At 36.1% G+C, this 18,292-nt stretch overlaps 1 protein-coding gene across 1 annotated transcript; it reads right to left on the bottom strand.

Moving 5' to 3' along the window:
* Window positions 1-571: 571 nt before the first annotated feature.
* Window positions 572-14,715, bottom strand: LOC144970081 (uncharacterized). The gene is made up of 2 exons (XM_078909296.1): window positions 14,617-14,715; window positions 572-3,405 (listed from the first exon to the last, which is right to left on the bottom strand). Exon 2 carries the CDS (start codon window positions 3,313-3,315, stop codon window positions 703-705), a length of 2,613 nt encoding a protein of 870 aa, XP_078765422.1. The 5' UTR covers window positions 3,316-3,405; window positions 14,617-14,715; the 3' UTR covers window positions 572-702.
* Window positions 14,716-18,292: the final 3,577 nt, after the last annotated feature.

Raw genomic sequence — 18,292 nt, 5'->3', positions numbered from 1 at the left:
GCCAGAAAAAGGAGAAATAAAAATACAAGCAGGCTGAATTATCTCGATGATTTTATTTCTTGTATTTTTCTTTCTGCTCTTTATCTCGCACTTATTTATATTTCATACACAGCTTTCAGATTTTTATCCTTAACTTTATTAAACATATTTTCTATTAGTTATAAAAGAGAACAAAATGGGATAGTAAAAAAAAAAAATTCGAAATTTAAGAAAACAAGCCAAGAAAATATTTAAGATAAATGAGAATGGTTCAAATAGGGAACAGAAATAGATTCCTAGAGCACATTATCAATGTACTTAGTGTGAGATCACCTTAAAGTCTCATCCAGACACAAGCACAGGTCCTCACTAAGAGGAACAAACTCAAGTGTTTTATAATCATGATAATGATATACAAAACAAAATATCTAACAATACATAACAGAGAGATGATTTACAGGGGGAAAAAAGGGTTTTATCCCCCCCAAACTATAAACTCTACATTTGACTTTTTCCCGCCCACCCAAGGAGTCCAGCCGGGGCCAGGACAAAACCAAGTAATCTCATTCTAAGACAAAGACAGAGGGCTAGCTGGAAAACAGATATTCGCATGGATAGAAGAGACAGAAAGTGACTTTCCTTCCCATTATGGGAGGATAAAAGGCCCCACCCCAGTACAACACCATTGATTTTGAGCAATACAACTTTCAACATTGTTTAGCTTCATCTTTGTAATCTCAGGACTCTGTTAATACAAGCTTGTGATTTCTGGTGACCTTTGAGATTTTCAGAACGAGTAAATGTCGCGTCACATATTTCGCATTTGTACGGTTTCAGACCAGAGTGAGACAGTTCATGACGTTGAAGCTTTCTCTTTGTATCAAAAGCCGAACCACAATGACAAACAAACTGCTTAGTCCGAAACCCATTATGGGTCTTGATATGAGTTTTGAGATCGTAAGAATTCCTGAAAGATTTCCCACATTGTTCACAAACGTAAGGTTTTTCCTTTCGGTGATTTCGTTCGTGGACCAGCCTATTTGATGAAGTTTTGAAAGACAATTCGCAATACTGACACTGATATGGCTTTTCTCCTGTATGAGTTCTGGCATGTTTGTCCAATGAGGACGACTGGGCAAATTCTTTGCCACAAATTTCACACATGTACAGCTTTTCTCCAGTATGGGTTCTTTGATGACTCATCAAATTGGATTTTGTTGCACAAACATGATCACACTGATTGCAAGGGAAACGTTTAACGTTGTTATTTTTGTGGTGTTTTTGTTTATGGAAATCCATAGTTTTTTTGTCCGTAAAAATGACGGGACAAAATCTACATACAAATCTTTTATTGGTCGCAAATTTTCTACTTTTATTATCGTTATGAGCCTCTGAAACATGTTTAGAAAGAAGTCTTTTTAATGAGAAAGTTGCATCGCACACCTGACAAATCCAAGGATCTATGTTCGGATGAGCAATGGACATGTGATGAAAACGTAGTTTTTCCGTAGTGAACATTGCACCGCACACTGTGCAAGAAACTGTACTTGTCCCTGCATGTACCTGAAGATGCTGAAACAGTTTGTTTTGACTGACAAAGACCGAACCACATATTTGACAATTGTGTTCCTGTACGTTGAGATGTTTAATTCGAACATGGCTGTCAATATCTTCTTTCGATGTAAATTTTGAGTTGCATCCCGTGCACACATAACATTTTAAGCTTTTATGAACTTGCATAGCGTGTTCTTTGATAGGACTTTTACCCGTACAACAAAATGCACAGAGGTTACATGAATAAGATTCTAAAGTTTGGTCTGTGCCTCCATAAACACGACTGGTATTTAAAATAACTCTCTGTTGCGAGATAAAAACAGCAGGAATTTTAGTTGCACCATTGTCCTTTTTACTCTTATCTTCATTTGTAGTAATAATATTATTATCCCTTCCAGCATCATTATTATCATCATGAGATTCAATGTTTGAAATTGTTAACACCATCAACGAATGTTCAGTATTATTATTATTATTATTATTATTATTATTATTATTATTATTATTATTATTATTATTATTATTATTATTATTATTATTATCATTATTAATATTATTATAATTATTATCATTAGTAGTAGTTACAGTAGTAGTAGTAGTGGTAGTAGTGTTGGCGGTAGTAGAAGTAGAATCACTATGACTAATTTCGTTACTGTTGCTAACATTCTCATTTTCATTATTGTTGCCAATTTTATCACTTTCACTCCCACTGACAATGCATTTCATTGAACAATTCCCTATACTATCATGAGCACACTCTTCCACACTTGATTCAGTTGGGCTTTGATGACTCTCTGTTTGTTTGCTATCGATGATGGCGGTAACAAGATCTTGTTCTTGTTGAAAATCCTGTGACACGAGGGAGTAATCCTCTTCTGGATAAAAAAAGAGAGTTGAATGTGTAGCAGGTTCGTTTATCGTGGAACAGGAATCAGTTTTGTCATTATCATTGGCATTGTCGTTCACAAAAAAAGGGGAATCAGACAAATCTTTCTCCAAGTTTGGGTTGTAAAAATTCTGAAAAATATTAGCATTAGGGCTCGTGTCCTGTACCCCAACATCTGAAAACGCCTTTTCATTATCACTCGAATCGGGAGCACAATGGGAATCGTTTTCAAAGAAAGAGTTAAAATTCAAGTTGTCAGGCATGAGAGTTTCATCCGAGTCTGGACAAGAAAGGGTTGACCATCCAAAATCCTTTTTCATTTTCCTGTCATGAGTACCAAGAGATTGTTCCTGTTGTTCCAGAGGATAAAGATCCAGCACGTCGGATGAAACTATAATATCTTGCTTTTCAGCAAGTTGGCATATGTCGACTACATTCCTAGCAGTCAAGTTTTCAATGCTGCAGGAAAAGTTTTCTATCGATCTATCATGGATGCTATTAACCAATTGATTTCTCATCAAATTATCAAGTAAACTGCTATCAAAACTGCATAGATTTGACAACAAGCTTAATTCTGTAAAAAACTTTCCTATCGATGTTTGCCCATGTCGGCAATGTGTAAAAAATAGATGTCTTAGAAAGCAGAGAACAATTTGAAACAAACATTTAGCTTCGAGTAATTCAAGGCAAGATATAAATCTTGGAAATTCTTCTGACGAAATTTTGTTGCTGAGCTGAATTTCCTTTATGATTTTGGCACCATAATGCAATAGAAAAGATGTGGACTGTCCAGCTGTTTTTGTCTGACAATTAAATCGTTGAACAAATTCATACCATTTACTTGAAAAATGGCCCGAAATTTCATTTTGACTGGGAATCGGTAGTGTAAACTCCATTATGAACCCTTACAGAAAATAGTTTTCATGCAATTCCTGGCAAAAGAAGCTGGGATGCAGTGTCTTGGTTGAGAGACTTCATCTGGTAGACTGGAAAACAAAATAAAGAAACACAAGAATTTAAATAAATAAATAAATAATAAAATTTATGAAGTGCCAATCTCCACTTATGTGCTCAATGGCGTAGTTGACATGAGAATTTTAAGAAAATTCAATGCTACGGTTTTAAGAAAATTAAATGTTACAATTGTAGATAATCTATTAAATTATGCTGATACCAATAGAATACGGAGAAAGTGATTTTGAAATATTAAGGGAAAGTTAATCTAAAATATTCTGTGCAACAATCTTACATTGACATTTTATGTTGCCAAGGGGTTGATAAAAATAATAGTAAGTTATGTTTTTGTTTGTTTGTTTTTAAGGTCATATCAACGCCAATAAAAAGAAAGAAATGGGATTGTCAAAAATTCTAAAATTACAATTAAAGCACCCAAGAAAACTTGAGAATTGGTTCAAATAGGGAACAGGTGTAGATTCCAAGGGCACACTATCATTGTACTTGGTTTGAGATCACCTAACTGCCTCATCCTGACACAAGCACATGTCACCACTATGAAGAACATACTCAAATGTTTACCAATCATAATATATATGTAAAGCAAAAGTCAATACAGAAGAAATTGATATACAAGACATAAAATATCATCTACCTAAAACTCTAACTACACATTTGACTGTTTCCCTCCCAGTCAAGGGCTCCTGTCAGGACCAGGACAAAACCAAGTGTAATCTCATTCCAAGACAAAGACAGAAAGATATTGATGGGAGGTCAGGAACCCCACACAAGATAACTATTATGCTCCCAACCTACAGCGATTGACAAAGTCCTGGATTTCAGAGTTTTTGCCAAGACGAGAGTCATTTAAATTGATCGATATTTGAAGGACACGTTTTCTGGCCAAATTTTTAAATATGGCTTTTTCCAGAGTATGGCAGAGTATTAAATATGACCTCTCTGCCTGCCAAGGAGCGTCAAGGAGCTCACCCCACCCCAATATGAGGAATTTATTATTTACATTGTTTATATCAACACTACAATATCTACTAAATACATATAAAACATTCTTCAATTTCTACAATATTGTTGTGTGGCTATGAGGTCTAGTGGTAGGACACTCCCCTTCAGATTGGAAGCTCCAAGGATCGAGTGCCGCTCTGAGGGGTGCATAGTTGATTGAGTCCTTGGAAAAGGCTCTTCACTCATATTCATTGTACTCGGGTGTCAAATGAGAATCTGGCCGTTAACAGTGCTGTCTCTGTCCGGAATAATTGTATATATCACTGAACAGCTATGTGCAGCTATGTGGTCTAGTGGTATGACACTCGCTTTCAGATCGGAAGGTCCTAGGTTCGAGCCTCGTGCTCGGCACATAGTTGAGTCCTTGGAAAAGGCTCTTTACTCACATTCTCTCACCGTACTCAGGTGTAAAATGAGTACCTGGTTGTTAACAGCGTTGTCTTTGTCCGAAAAATTGTAATATCGCCTAACAGGCATTATGTTCCGTCCTACATGTTAAATATTGCTGTTGACCAGAGACCCCTTGTAAAGCACTTTGAGCATGTTTAGTGGAAATTGCGCTATATAAAAGCTCAATTTTTTTAATTTTTAAAAATTTTAACAGTTTTGCTGTAGGCTAGGAGTCCTCTGTACTGTAAAGCGCTTGGAGCATGTTTCGTAGTAGGCATTGCGCAATATAAAATGCTCAGGAAATTTCATGAAGATTGCAAAAGCAATTGCAGTGAGTGAAGCAGGCACTTATATGTTGATGATAACAAGTAATGAAGAAGGAATTTAATCTACATCAATACTACAATATCTACTAAATCCATTTAAAACATTCAAAAAGTCATTGTCTTCAACACCTACAATATCGTTGTGTGGCTACGGGCTCTAGTGGTAAGGGGGGGGGAGGGGGAGGGGGGGGGGGGTAGGGATAGAGATAGTTTTCAGGATTGTGGCCCCCGACCTAAAAATCTCTTTGTTTTGTTTTGTTTATTTTTTTCCATTTGTGGAGATTACGATATTTTTTAGTTCTTTGTGGGGGAGGCAATTTTATTTAGTTTTGATTTTTGATTTTTTTTTAATGCTTTTATGGTTTGTTTTTGCCCTACGAGGCATTATAATAATATTACCGAGACAGCTTGCAATTTATCGTCCGTCAAACAAAAAAGTTAGTTTTTTTTTTTTTTTTTTTTGGGGGGGGGGGGGGGGGGGGGGGGGGGGGGGGGGGGGGGGGGGGGAGGTGTTTTGTTAAGTGCTTGAGAATTTATAGAAGGCGTAAGAAGAGAAAATAATGTGTATATATATATAAATAATAATATAATAATATATAATAAAGAATTTATAATGAATGATGAGCTATAAAATAAAATAAATAATGATGATGAATAAATATATATAATAATAATAATAATATAATAATAATAATAATAATAATAATAATAATAATAATAATATAATAATAATAATAATGATGATAATATAATAAAAATAATAATATATACTAATGAGATGACAATAACTAGCTTAAATAATACTAAATATATCTTAATATAGTAAAATTTATAATAATCAAATAATTAATATAATATATAATTATAAAAATAAAAATATAATAATATATGCAATGTTTCACAAGTATCTGAGGCTTAATGAGCTGCAAGCCTAGCCCCTCATGTGGGTGCAGTGCTTACCAATCAACTGAGTTACATTGTTCATTTGCAATGCTACAAACAAACATTAAATGAATGATTAAATTGTGTGTGTGTGTTGTGCGCGCGGCGCACGCGCGATGTGTGCAACAACTTGGTACATGGATTGAAGACAGAAATAGAGATCAATGGACAGATAAATAGAGGAGAGGTGATAGAAGAAGAGAGAAGAGGAGAGAGAGAGAGAGAGAGAGAGAGAGAGAGAGAGAGAGAGAGAGAGAGAGAAGAGAGAGAGAGAGAGAGAGAGAGAGAGAGAGAGAGAGAGAGAGAGAGAGAGAGAGAGAGAGAGAGAGAGAGAGAGAGGAGAGAGAGAAGAGAGAGGAGAGAGAGAGAGAGAGAGAGAGAGAGAGAGAGAGAGAGGGAGAGAGAGGAGAGAGAGAGGAGAGAGAGAGAGAGAGAGAGAGAGGAGAGAGAGAGGAGAGGAGAGAGAGAGAGAGAAGAGAGAGAGAGGGGAGAGGAGAGGAGAGAGAGAGAGAGAGAGAGAGAGAGAGAGTATTGAGTATTGAAGGGTGTTTACGGCGCTTGCAACATTGGTGGTGGTAGGGTAGGCGTTTGTTGGATGTAGTAGTAGTGGTAGGGATGGTGATGTGGTAGTGGTTGTTGTAGTGGTGGTAGTAGGGATGGTGATGAGGTGGTTGTAGTAGTAGTGGAAGGGATGGTGATGTGGTAGTAGTTGTTGTAATAGTCGTGGTAGGGATGGTGATGTGGTAGTAGTTGTTGTAATAGTAGTGGTAGGGATGGTGATGTGGTAGTGGTTGTTGTAGTGGTGGTAGTAGGGATAGTGATGAGGTGGTTGTAGTAGTAGTGGTAGGGATGGTGATGTGGTAGTAGTTGTAATAGTCATGGTAGGGATGGTGATGTGGTAGTAGTTGTTGTAATAGTAGTGGTAGGGATGGTGATGTGGTGGTTGTTGCAGTAATGGTGGTAGAGATGGTATGTGGTTGTTGTAGTAGTGGTGGTGGTTGTAGTTGTCGTAGGGATTGTGATGAGGCAGTTGCAGTTGTAGTGGTGGGAGTAGGGATGGTGATAATGATGTGGTGGTGACAATGATGATGATGTGGTGGTGGTGGTGGTTGTAGTAGTGATAATGATGATGATGTGGTGGTGATGACTGTAGTAGTGGTGGTAGGGATAATGATGTGCTGCTGTGTTGATGGTAGTGACGATGATGGTGTGATGGTGGTGGTGGTTGTTTTAGAAGTGGTGGTAGTGATGATGATGATGTTGATGATGATGATGATTGATTTTGATTTGATTTTAAGGGTGTTACGGCACTTGCAACACATGAAGGTTATATCAGCGCCAGTAAAAAGAAGAAAATGGGAGAGTAAAAAGTTCTAGAATTACAATTAAAGCACCCAAGAAAAGGTAAGACAAAGGGGAACTGGTTCAAATAAGAAACACGTGTAGATTCCAAGAGTACACTTCACTATCATTATCATGTTAGTTTGAGATCACTAAAAGTCTCATCCAGACACAAGCACAGGTCCCTACTAAGAGGAATACACTCAAATGTTTTACAAATCATATATAATATAAAGAAAACATAATACAGTGCATAAAACAGAGTAATCATTTACAAGAAAAAAAATATCATCTCCCAAAACAAACTATACATTTGACTGTTTCCCTCTCAGCCAGGACCAGGACAAAACCAAGTAATCTCATTCCAAGACAAAGAAAGAAAGCAAATTGGAAAACAGATATAGGGGGATAGAAGACACAGAAGTACCTCCCTGCCCACTATGGGAGGTCAGGAACCCCACCCAGATGATGATGGTGAATTCGTGGTGGTTGCAATAGTGGTGGTAGTGAATGATGATGAAGTGGTTGCTGTATTCATGTTGGTCCGTAGTGGTGAAGATAGTGTTGTGGTGGCAGTCGTGGAAGTGGTGACGATGATGTGTTGGTTGTTATACTGGTGGTGGTCGTGATGATAATGATGATGATGACGATGATGATGACGATATGGTGACCTCACAAAATTCAAGGAGTTTTCTCCTAAAATGAAATTCAAGGAGACTTTCTCAGTAATATCAAAATCAAGGAGTTTTCAATGAATCCTTGAATTTTTAAGGAGCCTGCGGGAACCCTGTATACAGTGGAACTCGGATACAACGGGGATAGTACGACAAGCAAATCAGTGAACTGAAAAGTCATTAGAAAACAGTTTACAATTTAAAAAATTAATGAAAAAAAATAAATAAATAAATAAAACCCATGTGATACAGCTTTATTTCCCAGCTATAAACTGGCAAAATAAACAAAATCATTATTCTTTAAGATAAATACAAGCCTTAAAAAAATTCACAAATAGTTATTTGATCAACTACCCCAAAGGATTAATAAAGGAGAATTTTAAAATAATTAATTAAAATCTTTTTTAAAACACGTGGACAAAATCCATTAAATGATCGTGGGAGCTAAAATTTTAAAATACTTATCAGCTAATTGAAGCAGAAAAATTACAATGATTTTGACATGGACAGACACACAAAACAAAAATGAGACCAAAACTTATTTGTCAGACAGTAATTGCAGAAACAATTCAGCGATGTGAATAGAAACAAAAGTCCTCATAACCAATTTTTTCTTTCTTTTTTTTTTACTTTGACCATGTTCAGAAGCCAATTTACATCAAATGAATCAGTGACTCTAGTCCAAAGTTTCATCATTACAGGTCAATAAAACATTTTAAAGGTTAATGTTTGACAAAATTAAAGACAATTTATCTAAAATTTAAAAGCAAATCGATGCAACAGATGGAAATGAAATGATACACAAAGTCAGCACACGGAATCAACATATTTGTTTCAGAAACACGGACCAAAGATATCATCCTCCCTTGTAAATATCATTTCACTTATAGTTATAGCATCAGTAGAAACATTGAAAAACAGGATTGTGGAACAATATATGCCCTAGACCTGGAAAACCTCGAATACAATCATACTCTTAACCGAATTAAATAAAAAATCTGGATAAAAATTCTTTAAAAAAGACATTCACTCCTTTGGACATTCTCCTTACTTCACCATATTTAAAAATAACCATCGTCATTTTTCTTTTCTTTTTTTTTTTTTTTGAAAATCGGAATTTTATAGACAATGACGGAAATGATTCCATCAAAAGTGGAAGGGTTGGCAGATATGATATATATAAATATATATATATATATATATATATATATATATATATATATATATATATATATATATATATATATATATATATATATATATAAATATATATATATATATATATATACAGATTGCGTACAATGCACAGAGAAAGTATTAGACAATTTCCACAAACATGACATGAAGTCATCATTGCCCTTGGAACTGGAACAAGCAAAGAATAGCTCAGTTGGTAGTGGTAGAGCACTCGCTTCACAAGCAAAGGGACCAAGAACAATCCCAGGTGTAGTCGAGATTTTTTTTTCTGACCTCCTCCCCCCCCCCCCCCCCCCCCCCCCTCCCCCCTGTCCACCCAACAGTGATTGGGTAGCAGGGTCTGATAGATCTGGTGGAAAGTACTCTGCAATAGACTAGCGTCCTATCCAAAGGGTAGCAAGCAATTGCTATCATCCGTTTCACGCTATAGAAACCAGGATAAACTCTGGCTCTGAAAGACTACTTTTTTTTACTCTTATGTGGGGGCATTATTGCTATCATACAAACAAAAAAAATAATAATCTTTATTTCAATTCCATTCTACAAGTATAAGTAAGAAGCGGCATAAGTCTGTTCATGCTCAGAGAAAGTGAATGAAGATAATATCACAGAAATTCATTAGCAGCCTCTAATACTCATCACAGCAAGAACAGACTGAAATTTTATTTTTTAAATTTTTTTTGTCTTCTCAGGGTCGTCACCAAGTCTAGATAATAATAGGGAATGAGATTAGCGTAAGAGTAGCGTCCCTTAATTGGACGTCACCGGCGGAGAAGTTAATTGTAAACAAACCAACTACAAGCCAAACGTTCCAAATACAAAATTTATTATTCATATTTCTGTTTAAAAATGCATAACAACATTGATTATGATATGTATTTTTGTACAGAAATATGAATAATAAATTTTGAATTTGGAGCGCTTGGCTTGTAGTTGTTTGTTTACAAATAACTTCTCCCCCAGTGACGTCCAATCAAGGGACGCTACTCTTCCGCTAATCTCATTCCCTATAACATATTTATAATCCTTGGGAGATCTTCTGCCCTGTTCCTCGAGGTAGCTTCACTTTATATTGTAACTTTATCTGATCATTTGTTCTGTGTTTCTGATCTAGATTACTTATTTATTTATTACTTATCTATTTATCTATATATTTATCTGTTTATTCATTTATTTTTTACTCTAATTATATTCTTGTTTCTTAGCGAGTGTTTCTTTTCTTTTTCTTTTTTTCTCCTTTTTTTGCCTTTATTATTTTGTTTCTAAGAAAGATATTTTATATATTATATAGTTTTTCTCTCTGATTATTTGGTTGTACTCTGAATTATTATTATTATTATTATTATTTATGAACTTTATTAGATCGGAGTGAGGATGAATATTACAATTTGTAATATTTTATAGGAGACATAAAAGAGAGAGAAAATAAGAATTAAAATTTTTTAAAAAAAAAAGAGGGGAGGGGGGGAGGGAGGGGGGAGATTTCTCATTTGTAACACTGTAGAAAGAAGCATGGGTGCCAGCAGAAAGATGTGCTGAAACCTGAAACTAAAATCTCGACACTTTGCCAAACCTGAAAATGTTCCTACTGAAAATGTGGCCTAAACTTTACTCTTATTTCATCACCGTTTTTATACCATTATTAAATGATTACACAGCAAACATATTGACACAATGAGGAAATTAATTTGATTTTAAAACCAACTTATAATACATAGTGAAATACTCACAGTGCAGTTGTCTCTCTCTAGGGGAGCCAAAGAGCAGAGAGAGAGACAGACTCCCTCAACATTTTTTAAATTTTTACCGACGCTATTAGGTTATTTTACTCAAAACACTGAAACTGGAGATATTTGACTTCGAGATATCGCGAAACCGGAAATCCGGCATGAACTGGAAAACTGGCACCCATGGAAAGAAGACTAAATAAAATAATAAGTGGTGGAGCCGGGATTCAATCGCACAGAGTCGATTTCGACAAGCCTTCTAAGACAGACGACATACCCATTCGGCTACAACATCCACATAATGTTGAGGCTGCCTCTATTCTCATCCCCCCCCCCCCCCCCCCCCCCCCCCGGGCCGATTGGATTACCGAAAAAAACGTCGCCGGCTTTTTGCGATTTGGATTTGATTGATTTTTTTTTTTTTATTGTGCAACTTGTGACAAGAAACTTAACAAATTACTGCATTACAACCTTTGGATTAAACATACAACAATTGTGGACTACTATTATGAAGACTAGCATCCTAGACTAGGGGGATGAGAATAGTCACTTCGTAATGTTGACGCATATTGTGTATAATTATAAGTATCTACTATCCATCGAGACTGATTTATTGTTGGACAGTTTTATACTTTTATTGATATTTTATTAACTTTACTACTTATTTCTATGTGCATTACGAAAGTTTTCATTTTCTGGAACGCTGTGATTATCCCCAGACACCTGTCTGGCGATAATAAAAATTTGTTATCCCCAGACACCTGTCTGGGGATAACAAATTTTTATTATCCCCAGACGCATATTTGAAACTCCGCTCTTTTAAACAATTATCCACATTCCAGAATATGGAATGTTTCCAGATGCACATAGAAATAAGGAAAGTTAATAAAATATCTATAAAAACATAAAATTAACCAACATTAAAATCAGTTGTTACTACATATACACAATATGCGTCGACTTCGAAGTGGGTGTCATGGCCGAATGGTTTAGTCGTCTGCCCTGGAAGTTTGACCATAATCGACATTGTGGGTTCGAATCCTGGTAACGTCACTTCTTTTTTTTTTTTTTTTTTTTAAATTCCGTCTTCTTTTTACAGAACGTTGAAAGGGATAAATGTCCCATCCATCCTCCCCCACCTCTTTTTTTTATTATTAAACTCTCTCTCTCTCTCTCTCTCTCTCTCTCTCTCTCTCTCTCTCTCTCTCTCTCTCTCTCTCTCTCTCTCTCTCTCTCTTGTTTTTTTCTAGTTTCTAGCAAATATATTCGTCCCCACTCCGATCTCAAATAGTGTCTAAAAAGAATAAATAATTAAAAAGCAAACAAAAGAAATATTCAGAGAGCGACCAAATGGTCAGATAGAGGAGGAGAAAAAAACAATAATTGTTTTAAAAATAAAAACAATAATTGTTTTAAAAATAAAAACAATTTAAGAAATTCATGCTCAGAAACGGAACATTTACATAAAGGTTTAGCAAACAAAAAACTCTAAGGTTTAGGTCAAAATATAAAAAAAAAAAAGAAAAAGAGAGATTTCCCTCGGAGCAGGGAATAGTGTTAACAATAATAATAATAATAATAATAATAATAATAATAATAATAATAATAATAATAATAATAATAATAATAACAATAATAATAACAATAATAATATAATAATAATAATAATAATAATATAAAAATATATAATAAATAGTATGATAATAAGAGTATTAATAATAAAATATAATACTATTATGATAATAATATAATAATGATTATGATGGTAATAGTATATATATAAATATTACATTATTATTATTATTATTATTATTATTATTATTATTATTTATTATTATTATTATTATATTATTATTATTATCATTGACCAAAACAAAAAAAAAAAAAAAAAAAAATAGATCTAGAGCAAATTAAATAATGAAATAATATTATCGGAGAAATAAAAAATTCAACTGATTAAAAAAAAACTCTTGCTCGGAACTCGGAACAAAAGTGAAAACAATGAAAATCAATTGGGAAGAAAGAAAGAAAAGTAAAAAAAAAATGAGTGGGGGGGGGGGGGGGGGCGGTCGCGACTGGGTCAAATCTGTACAGCTAAAAGGAGTAAAATGAAAGGTGGCCTTACCCACTGAGCTGCCTATCCACACCGCTATCGGAATATTTTAAATTCATATATGAGCTAAACATATTTCCACCATTTTTGCTTCCTTGTTCTGCTACGGTAGTTATTTTCATCTCTGATTCGAATAAAAATATGTTGTTGGATCTAGTTTTGTGGACGTGTGATACTAAATTGTATTGTCTTGTGCGAGCAGGCAGGAAAATAACAGGTGTGGGTTTTGGGCTTTGGGGCAAACAACACCATGGCCTAGGAATTCGTCCGCGACATAAAAATTATTCCCGGTCGTCCCCAAAATTGTGGCCAGAATGAGCAAATTATAGAAACAAGAGATGATCAATAAAGTTAACAGGTAGGTTGGTAATGAAAATTTAAATGGTTGGTGGACTATGAACAGATTTGATGATCAACAACTTTCTTCCTGGTTGAAAATAAAAAGTCGAATTGCCAGTTTGACGTTTTCAGATCAAAGTAACAAAAGAAATTTCATTGATCCATTTGCTTTAAAATATTTTTTTTTAAAAAGAGCTGGATTTGACATTTGATCACTATTTACTTTCATCTTGTGTTAAATATCACTTGATATATTAACTGTTTTGGGACACAACCACTAGTATTATTTCCAGAATATTTGGTATTTTTCACGCCTAGTTTGGCATTTTGAATAAAATCTTTCTGCCCACTTGCTACATGCGTCTGGGGATAGTATCCTCAGACAGGTGTCTGGGGATAACAAAAATTGGTTATCCCCAGACACCTGTCTGGGGATAACGAATTTTTATTATCCCCAGACAGGCGTCTGGGAATAATGACAGCCTTTCTGGAAAGTTAATAAATGTTTAAAAGAGCGGAGTTTCAAAAAAGCATCTGTGTATAATTATTATTGATAGACACTGTCTGCAAATAATCATTCATAGTCTACTTTTATTGACAGACACTGTCTGCGAATATAATTGTCCATCATTATTGACAGATTCAGATATGTCTGCCAATAAATTCTAGATAAAGATGAAAACGGGAATTGTGCCAAATGACAGAACGTTCAAAGTCAAACCCCTTTGCCTTTATTCTGTGTTTACTTTATCAAATTCTGTAAATAAACACCAGAGATATCTTAATTTTACCAAGCCATGGCCATGGTTTTAGTTTTAGCCTGCGCCTTCAGCCACAAACGATAACCGATAACCTAAACTTAACCAGCAGTCACACAGGTGAATAGGCATAGGAGAACTGAAATACAAGTTTAGTGCCTTCTATCTAGCCCACGGTCCACGACTATTATACATAACTATAACTGGACGTACATTATATTGATATATGAATGTGTAACAACGGTAATAATTGTGCCAGTGTAACAGTAACAGCAACATAACATGATCATTTTCATATTCATGAAATTCATGACCATGATTAAGTCGGATGTTTCGTATCAAACCAAAAAGGTGCATTAAAATATTTGATTTTATGGCCAACTTTATAACACTCCACTAATTCAACCCCATACCTTATCATGCTAAATATTGTTGAAACAGTGCTTTTTCGATACACGTCAGATAGCTCCATCGTTCCTCATATTATTCCTCATCTTTTTATATTTCGCTCTGCCGTTGTTTAGCTTGCTAACAGATTTTAGTTTTTAGTTAACCGACATTCACAATGGTTTACTTGATTTCAATAAATATACCAGATTGGTGTTTCAACAGACAATAAATTATCTGAAAGTGGAATCATTTTAGAAACGATTAGGAGGCGACCCTTCGCCTCCTACTTTATGAGGTTGGGGCCTTTTGTAGATCCGATAGCTCAATTGGGAGAACAATAACTTCACATGCAATGGGACTGAGATCGATCCCTTGTGAAGTCGAGATTCTTTTCTGACCCCTATCTTCTGTCTGTTAAATCTGGCGGAAAGTATTTTGCGATAGACTAGCTCATTATCCAAAGGGTGGCAGGCAATTGCTATTGTCCGTTTATAATAATATAATATACTTATATAGCGTCCGTTAATCTACTGACAAGTACTTTATGGCGCTTAACCATCACTCAGACTATATAAACTAGCATACAGACTAACACGCCTAGACAGAAACACACTCGTACACTCAAACCCACATACGGAAACTTCTCCGCATCCACTTACGCAAACTCTTTACATACACATTACTACCCTAAATTGAAACATTTAGCATATTAATTGTCCAAATACGCTCTTCTAAATAATTCGGTTTTCAAGTTCTGTTTAAAGGTATCTAAATTTTCACTATTTTTGGAATTACAAGAAAGTTCAAGTACAAGTACCTAGGAGGTTGGACCCAAAGCAGTTCCTCTGAAATTTCTGTCAGAAAAGCATTGGCTTGGAGTGCCTGTCACAAACTCAGGAAAATCTGGAGTTCAAACCTACAGAGGGAAATAAGGAAGAGGCTGTTCCTGGCAACGGTAGAGTCAGTGCTTCTATATGGAGCAGCGACATGGACTCTTACTAAAGCCCTTGAGAAGCAACTGGACGGCTGCTACACCCGTATGCTGCGGATGGCCCTCAATGTAAGCTGGAAAGAGCACATATCAAATGAAGAGCTCTACAGTGACCTCCCCCAGTGACCTCAAAGATTCAAAAGAGAAGCCTGAGATTTGCGGGGCACTGCTGGAGACACAAGGAGGAGATTGCAAGCAGTCTTGTGCTCTGGGAACCACATGAGAGAACCAAAAGCAGAGGCAGGCAGAATAAAACCTACATTGACTGTCTGCTAGATGACACAGGAATGGACAACACCCGGGAGCTGCGTACGCTTATGGAGGACAGGACAGAGTGGCGGAGACTTGTGGCTCATGTTGGGCGCCCCAAGGGGCGGCCTAAGTAAGTACGTAAGTAAAAAAGTGAATTCCACAACTTGGGCGCAGTCACTCTGAGGGATTTGTTGTGAAACAAAGACTTTCAGGGTACCTCTGTCAGAAGAAGCATACTATTTGATCTTAGCGATCTAATCAATGCGCTGCTTCACCGGCAGTCAATGAAGAATTTCCAGAACAGGGGAGATAGGATCGTCACGTTTTGATAACATCAGCATTCTAGCCGCCCTATTCTGAACTTTCTGCAATCTTTGAATATTGTAACTGGGACAACCATCAGTGAGAAGCGCATTGCAATAGTAAAGTCTACTAAGAATGAAAGAAAAAAATGAGCTTTATATAGCGCAATATCCACTAAATGTGCTCAAAGCGCTTTACAATGGGTCCCTGGTCAACAGCAACATTTAACATGTAGGACGGGACATGACGCCTGTTAGACGATATTACAATTTTTCGGACAAAGACAACGCTGTTAACGGCCAGGTACTCATTTTACACCAGAGTACTGTGGGAGAATGTGAGTAAAGAGCCTTTCCCAAGGACTCAACTATGCGCTGAGCACGAGGCTTGAACCCAGGACCTTCCGATCCGAAAGCGAGTGTCATACCACTAGACCACATAGCCAACAAAAGAAGTGACAAGAGTTTTAGTAATTTCAGTGTCAAAGACCTAATAGATGGTAGTGACAGCTTTGAATAATTTTGGCGATAATATGATTATTCGTAGACATATTGTTATTAACAAAAATACACCCAGAATGCGAACATAGTAAATTGGGAAATAGAAACTTTGCAACCTGCTACATCAATTGTATCTATTTTAATTCTATTCCTGCAAGATTTATTCTTCATACACAACACCTCGGTTTTTTCTCCATTCAATGTCAATTTGTTTACATCCATCCAATTTTTAATTTCATTGATAAAACTCATAAATAACAATGTGAAATTGAATGTAAGCTTCAACTTAATATACGAAAACAGATAAAACGGACGTTTCGGGTTTTCCCCCTTTATCAACAAAACAGGATGAATGAAACCCTACGGTGAGTTCCTAGTTGTGTGGGATTTGTTAATAGTATTGCTATTCGCCACATGCCATGGAAAAAAATTCCGCGCTTCGCCTCTCTGGAGAAATTTTCTTCATTATGACAAATTTGCATGTTTAACCCGCATTGTTATCAGCTTTTATGAATGTAAAAATCACAACAGCAAGCTACACCTCTGAATACGCTTCAACAGCTTAACGTCACTTCCCTCGTAATGACGCATGGTAACTTAGCAACTGGCTCTAAACTATCGGAACAATGGCGTACGCCCTTATGAAATATTTCGCATATACGCGTATCCAGAGGGGGGAAAAACATTATAAATCTGAACATGTTTTGACTTTTACACATTCTGATTACAAGACATATGAAAAGTTTTAGCCAGCATGAAGAATAAAAAGTACCGATTTTCTTTGTTTAGAACCACGATGGTCGCCGTTGCTGGGCGACATGACATCAGACTATTGAATACAATTGTAACAAGTGTTCATGTCAAGTGTGTACAAAGTGTGCAATTTGCTTTGTCATTTGACCCAAGGATGGCAATGTTAGTGAGTAGTGCACATGAAACTCGTGAAAGTAAACCCCTGGTCAAGCTTGTGGGCGAGACCAGTGATCGTAGTCACAACAGATTTCACTGTGTATAATACTGTTAATGTAAAACATCCAAATGTTTACTCATCCTAGACCATTAGTTTGATTTAAAAAAAAATAATAATAATAAAAAAAAGGACATCAGCTTAACTTCTCTAATAATTCTAGTGCTCGAGCCAATACGATTCAATAGACTGATGTCACGCCGCATGGCAACGGCGGCCATCTTGGTTCTAAACAAAGAAAATCATTACTTTTTATTTTTCATAGTGGCTAGAACTTTTCATATGCCTTGTGATCAGAATGTGTAAAAGTCAAAACATGATCAAATTTTTGGGGTTTTTTCCCCTCTGGATACCCTTTATGCTCGCCGGAGAAATATTTCATACGGGCGTCCGCCATTGTTCCGATAGTTTAGAGCCAGTGTTACTAAGTTACCATGCGTCGTTAGGAAGGGAGTGACGTTACGACCGTTGAAGAGTATTAATTATCATTAAAATCCATCAGAATGTAGTGAAATATCCGCGAGGACGAGAGACGCATGCGCACAACCAACATGACGTTCTCTCTCTAATAACTTTTCCGCCGGTGACGTCACAGACTATGGGTGACGTCCAGTCAAGGGACGCAACTCTTCCGCTAATCTCATTCCCTATAGATCGAAGATAGAGCGTTCAAAATACAGTCGAGG

This window comes from Berghia stephanieae, chromosome 4 (genome assembly GCF_034508935.2).
Source record: "Berghia stephanieae isolate SIO BIC M18660-M18661 chromosome 4, UCSD_Bste_1.3, whole genome shotgun sequence".
NCBI classification, from domain to species: Eukaryota; Metazoa; Mollusca; class Gastropoda; order Nudibranchia; family Aeolidiidae; genus Berghia; species Berghia stephanieae.
Note: the sequence above shows the minus strand (reverse complement) of the source record. Positions and strands in the feature narration are given on the sequence as shown.

What these genes read in the sequence shown, in the direction of transcription:
- LOC144970081 (XM_078909296.1), bottom strand. Translation starts at nt 3,315, where the DNA reads ATGGAGTTTACACTACCGATTCCCAGTCAAAATGAAATTTCGGGCCAT.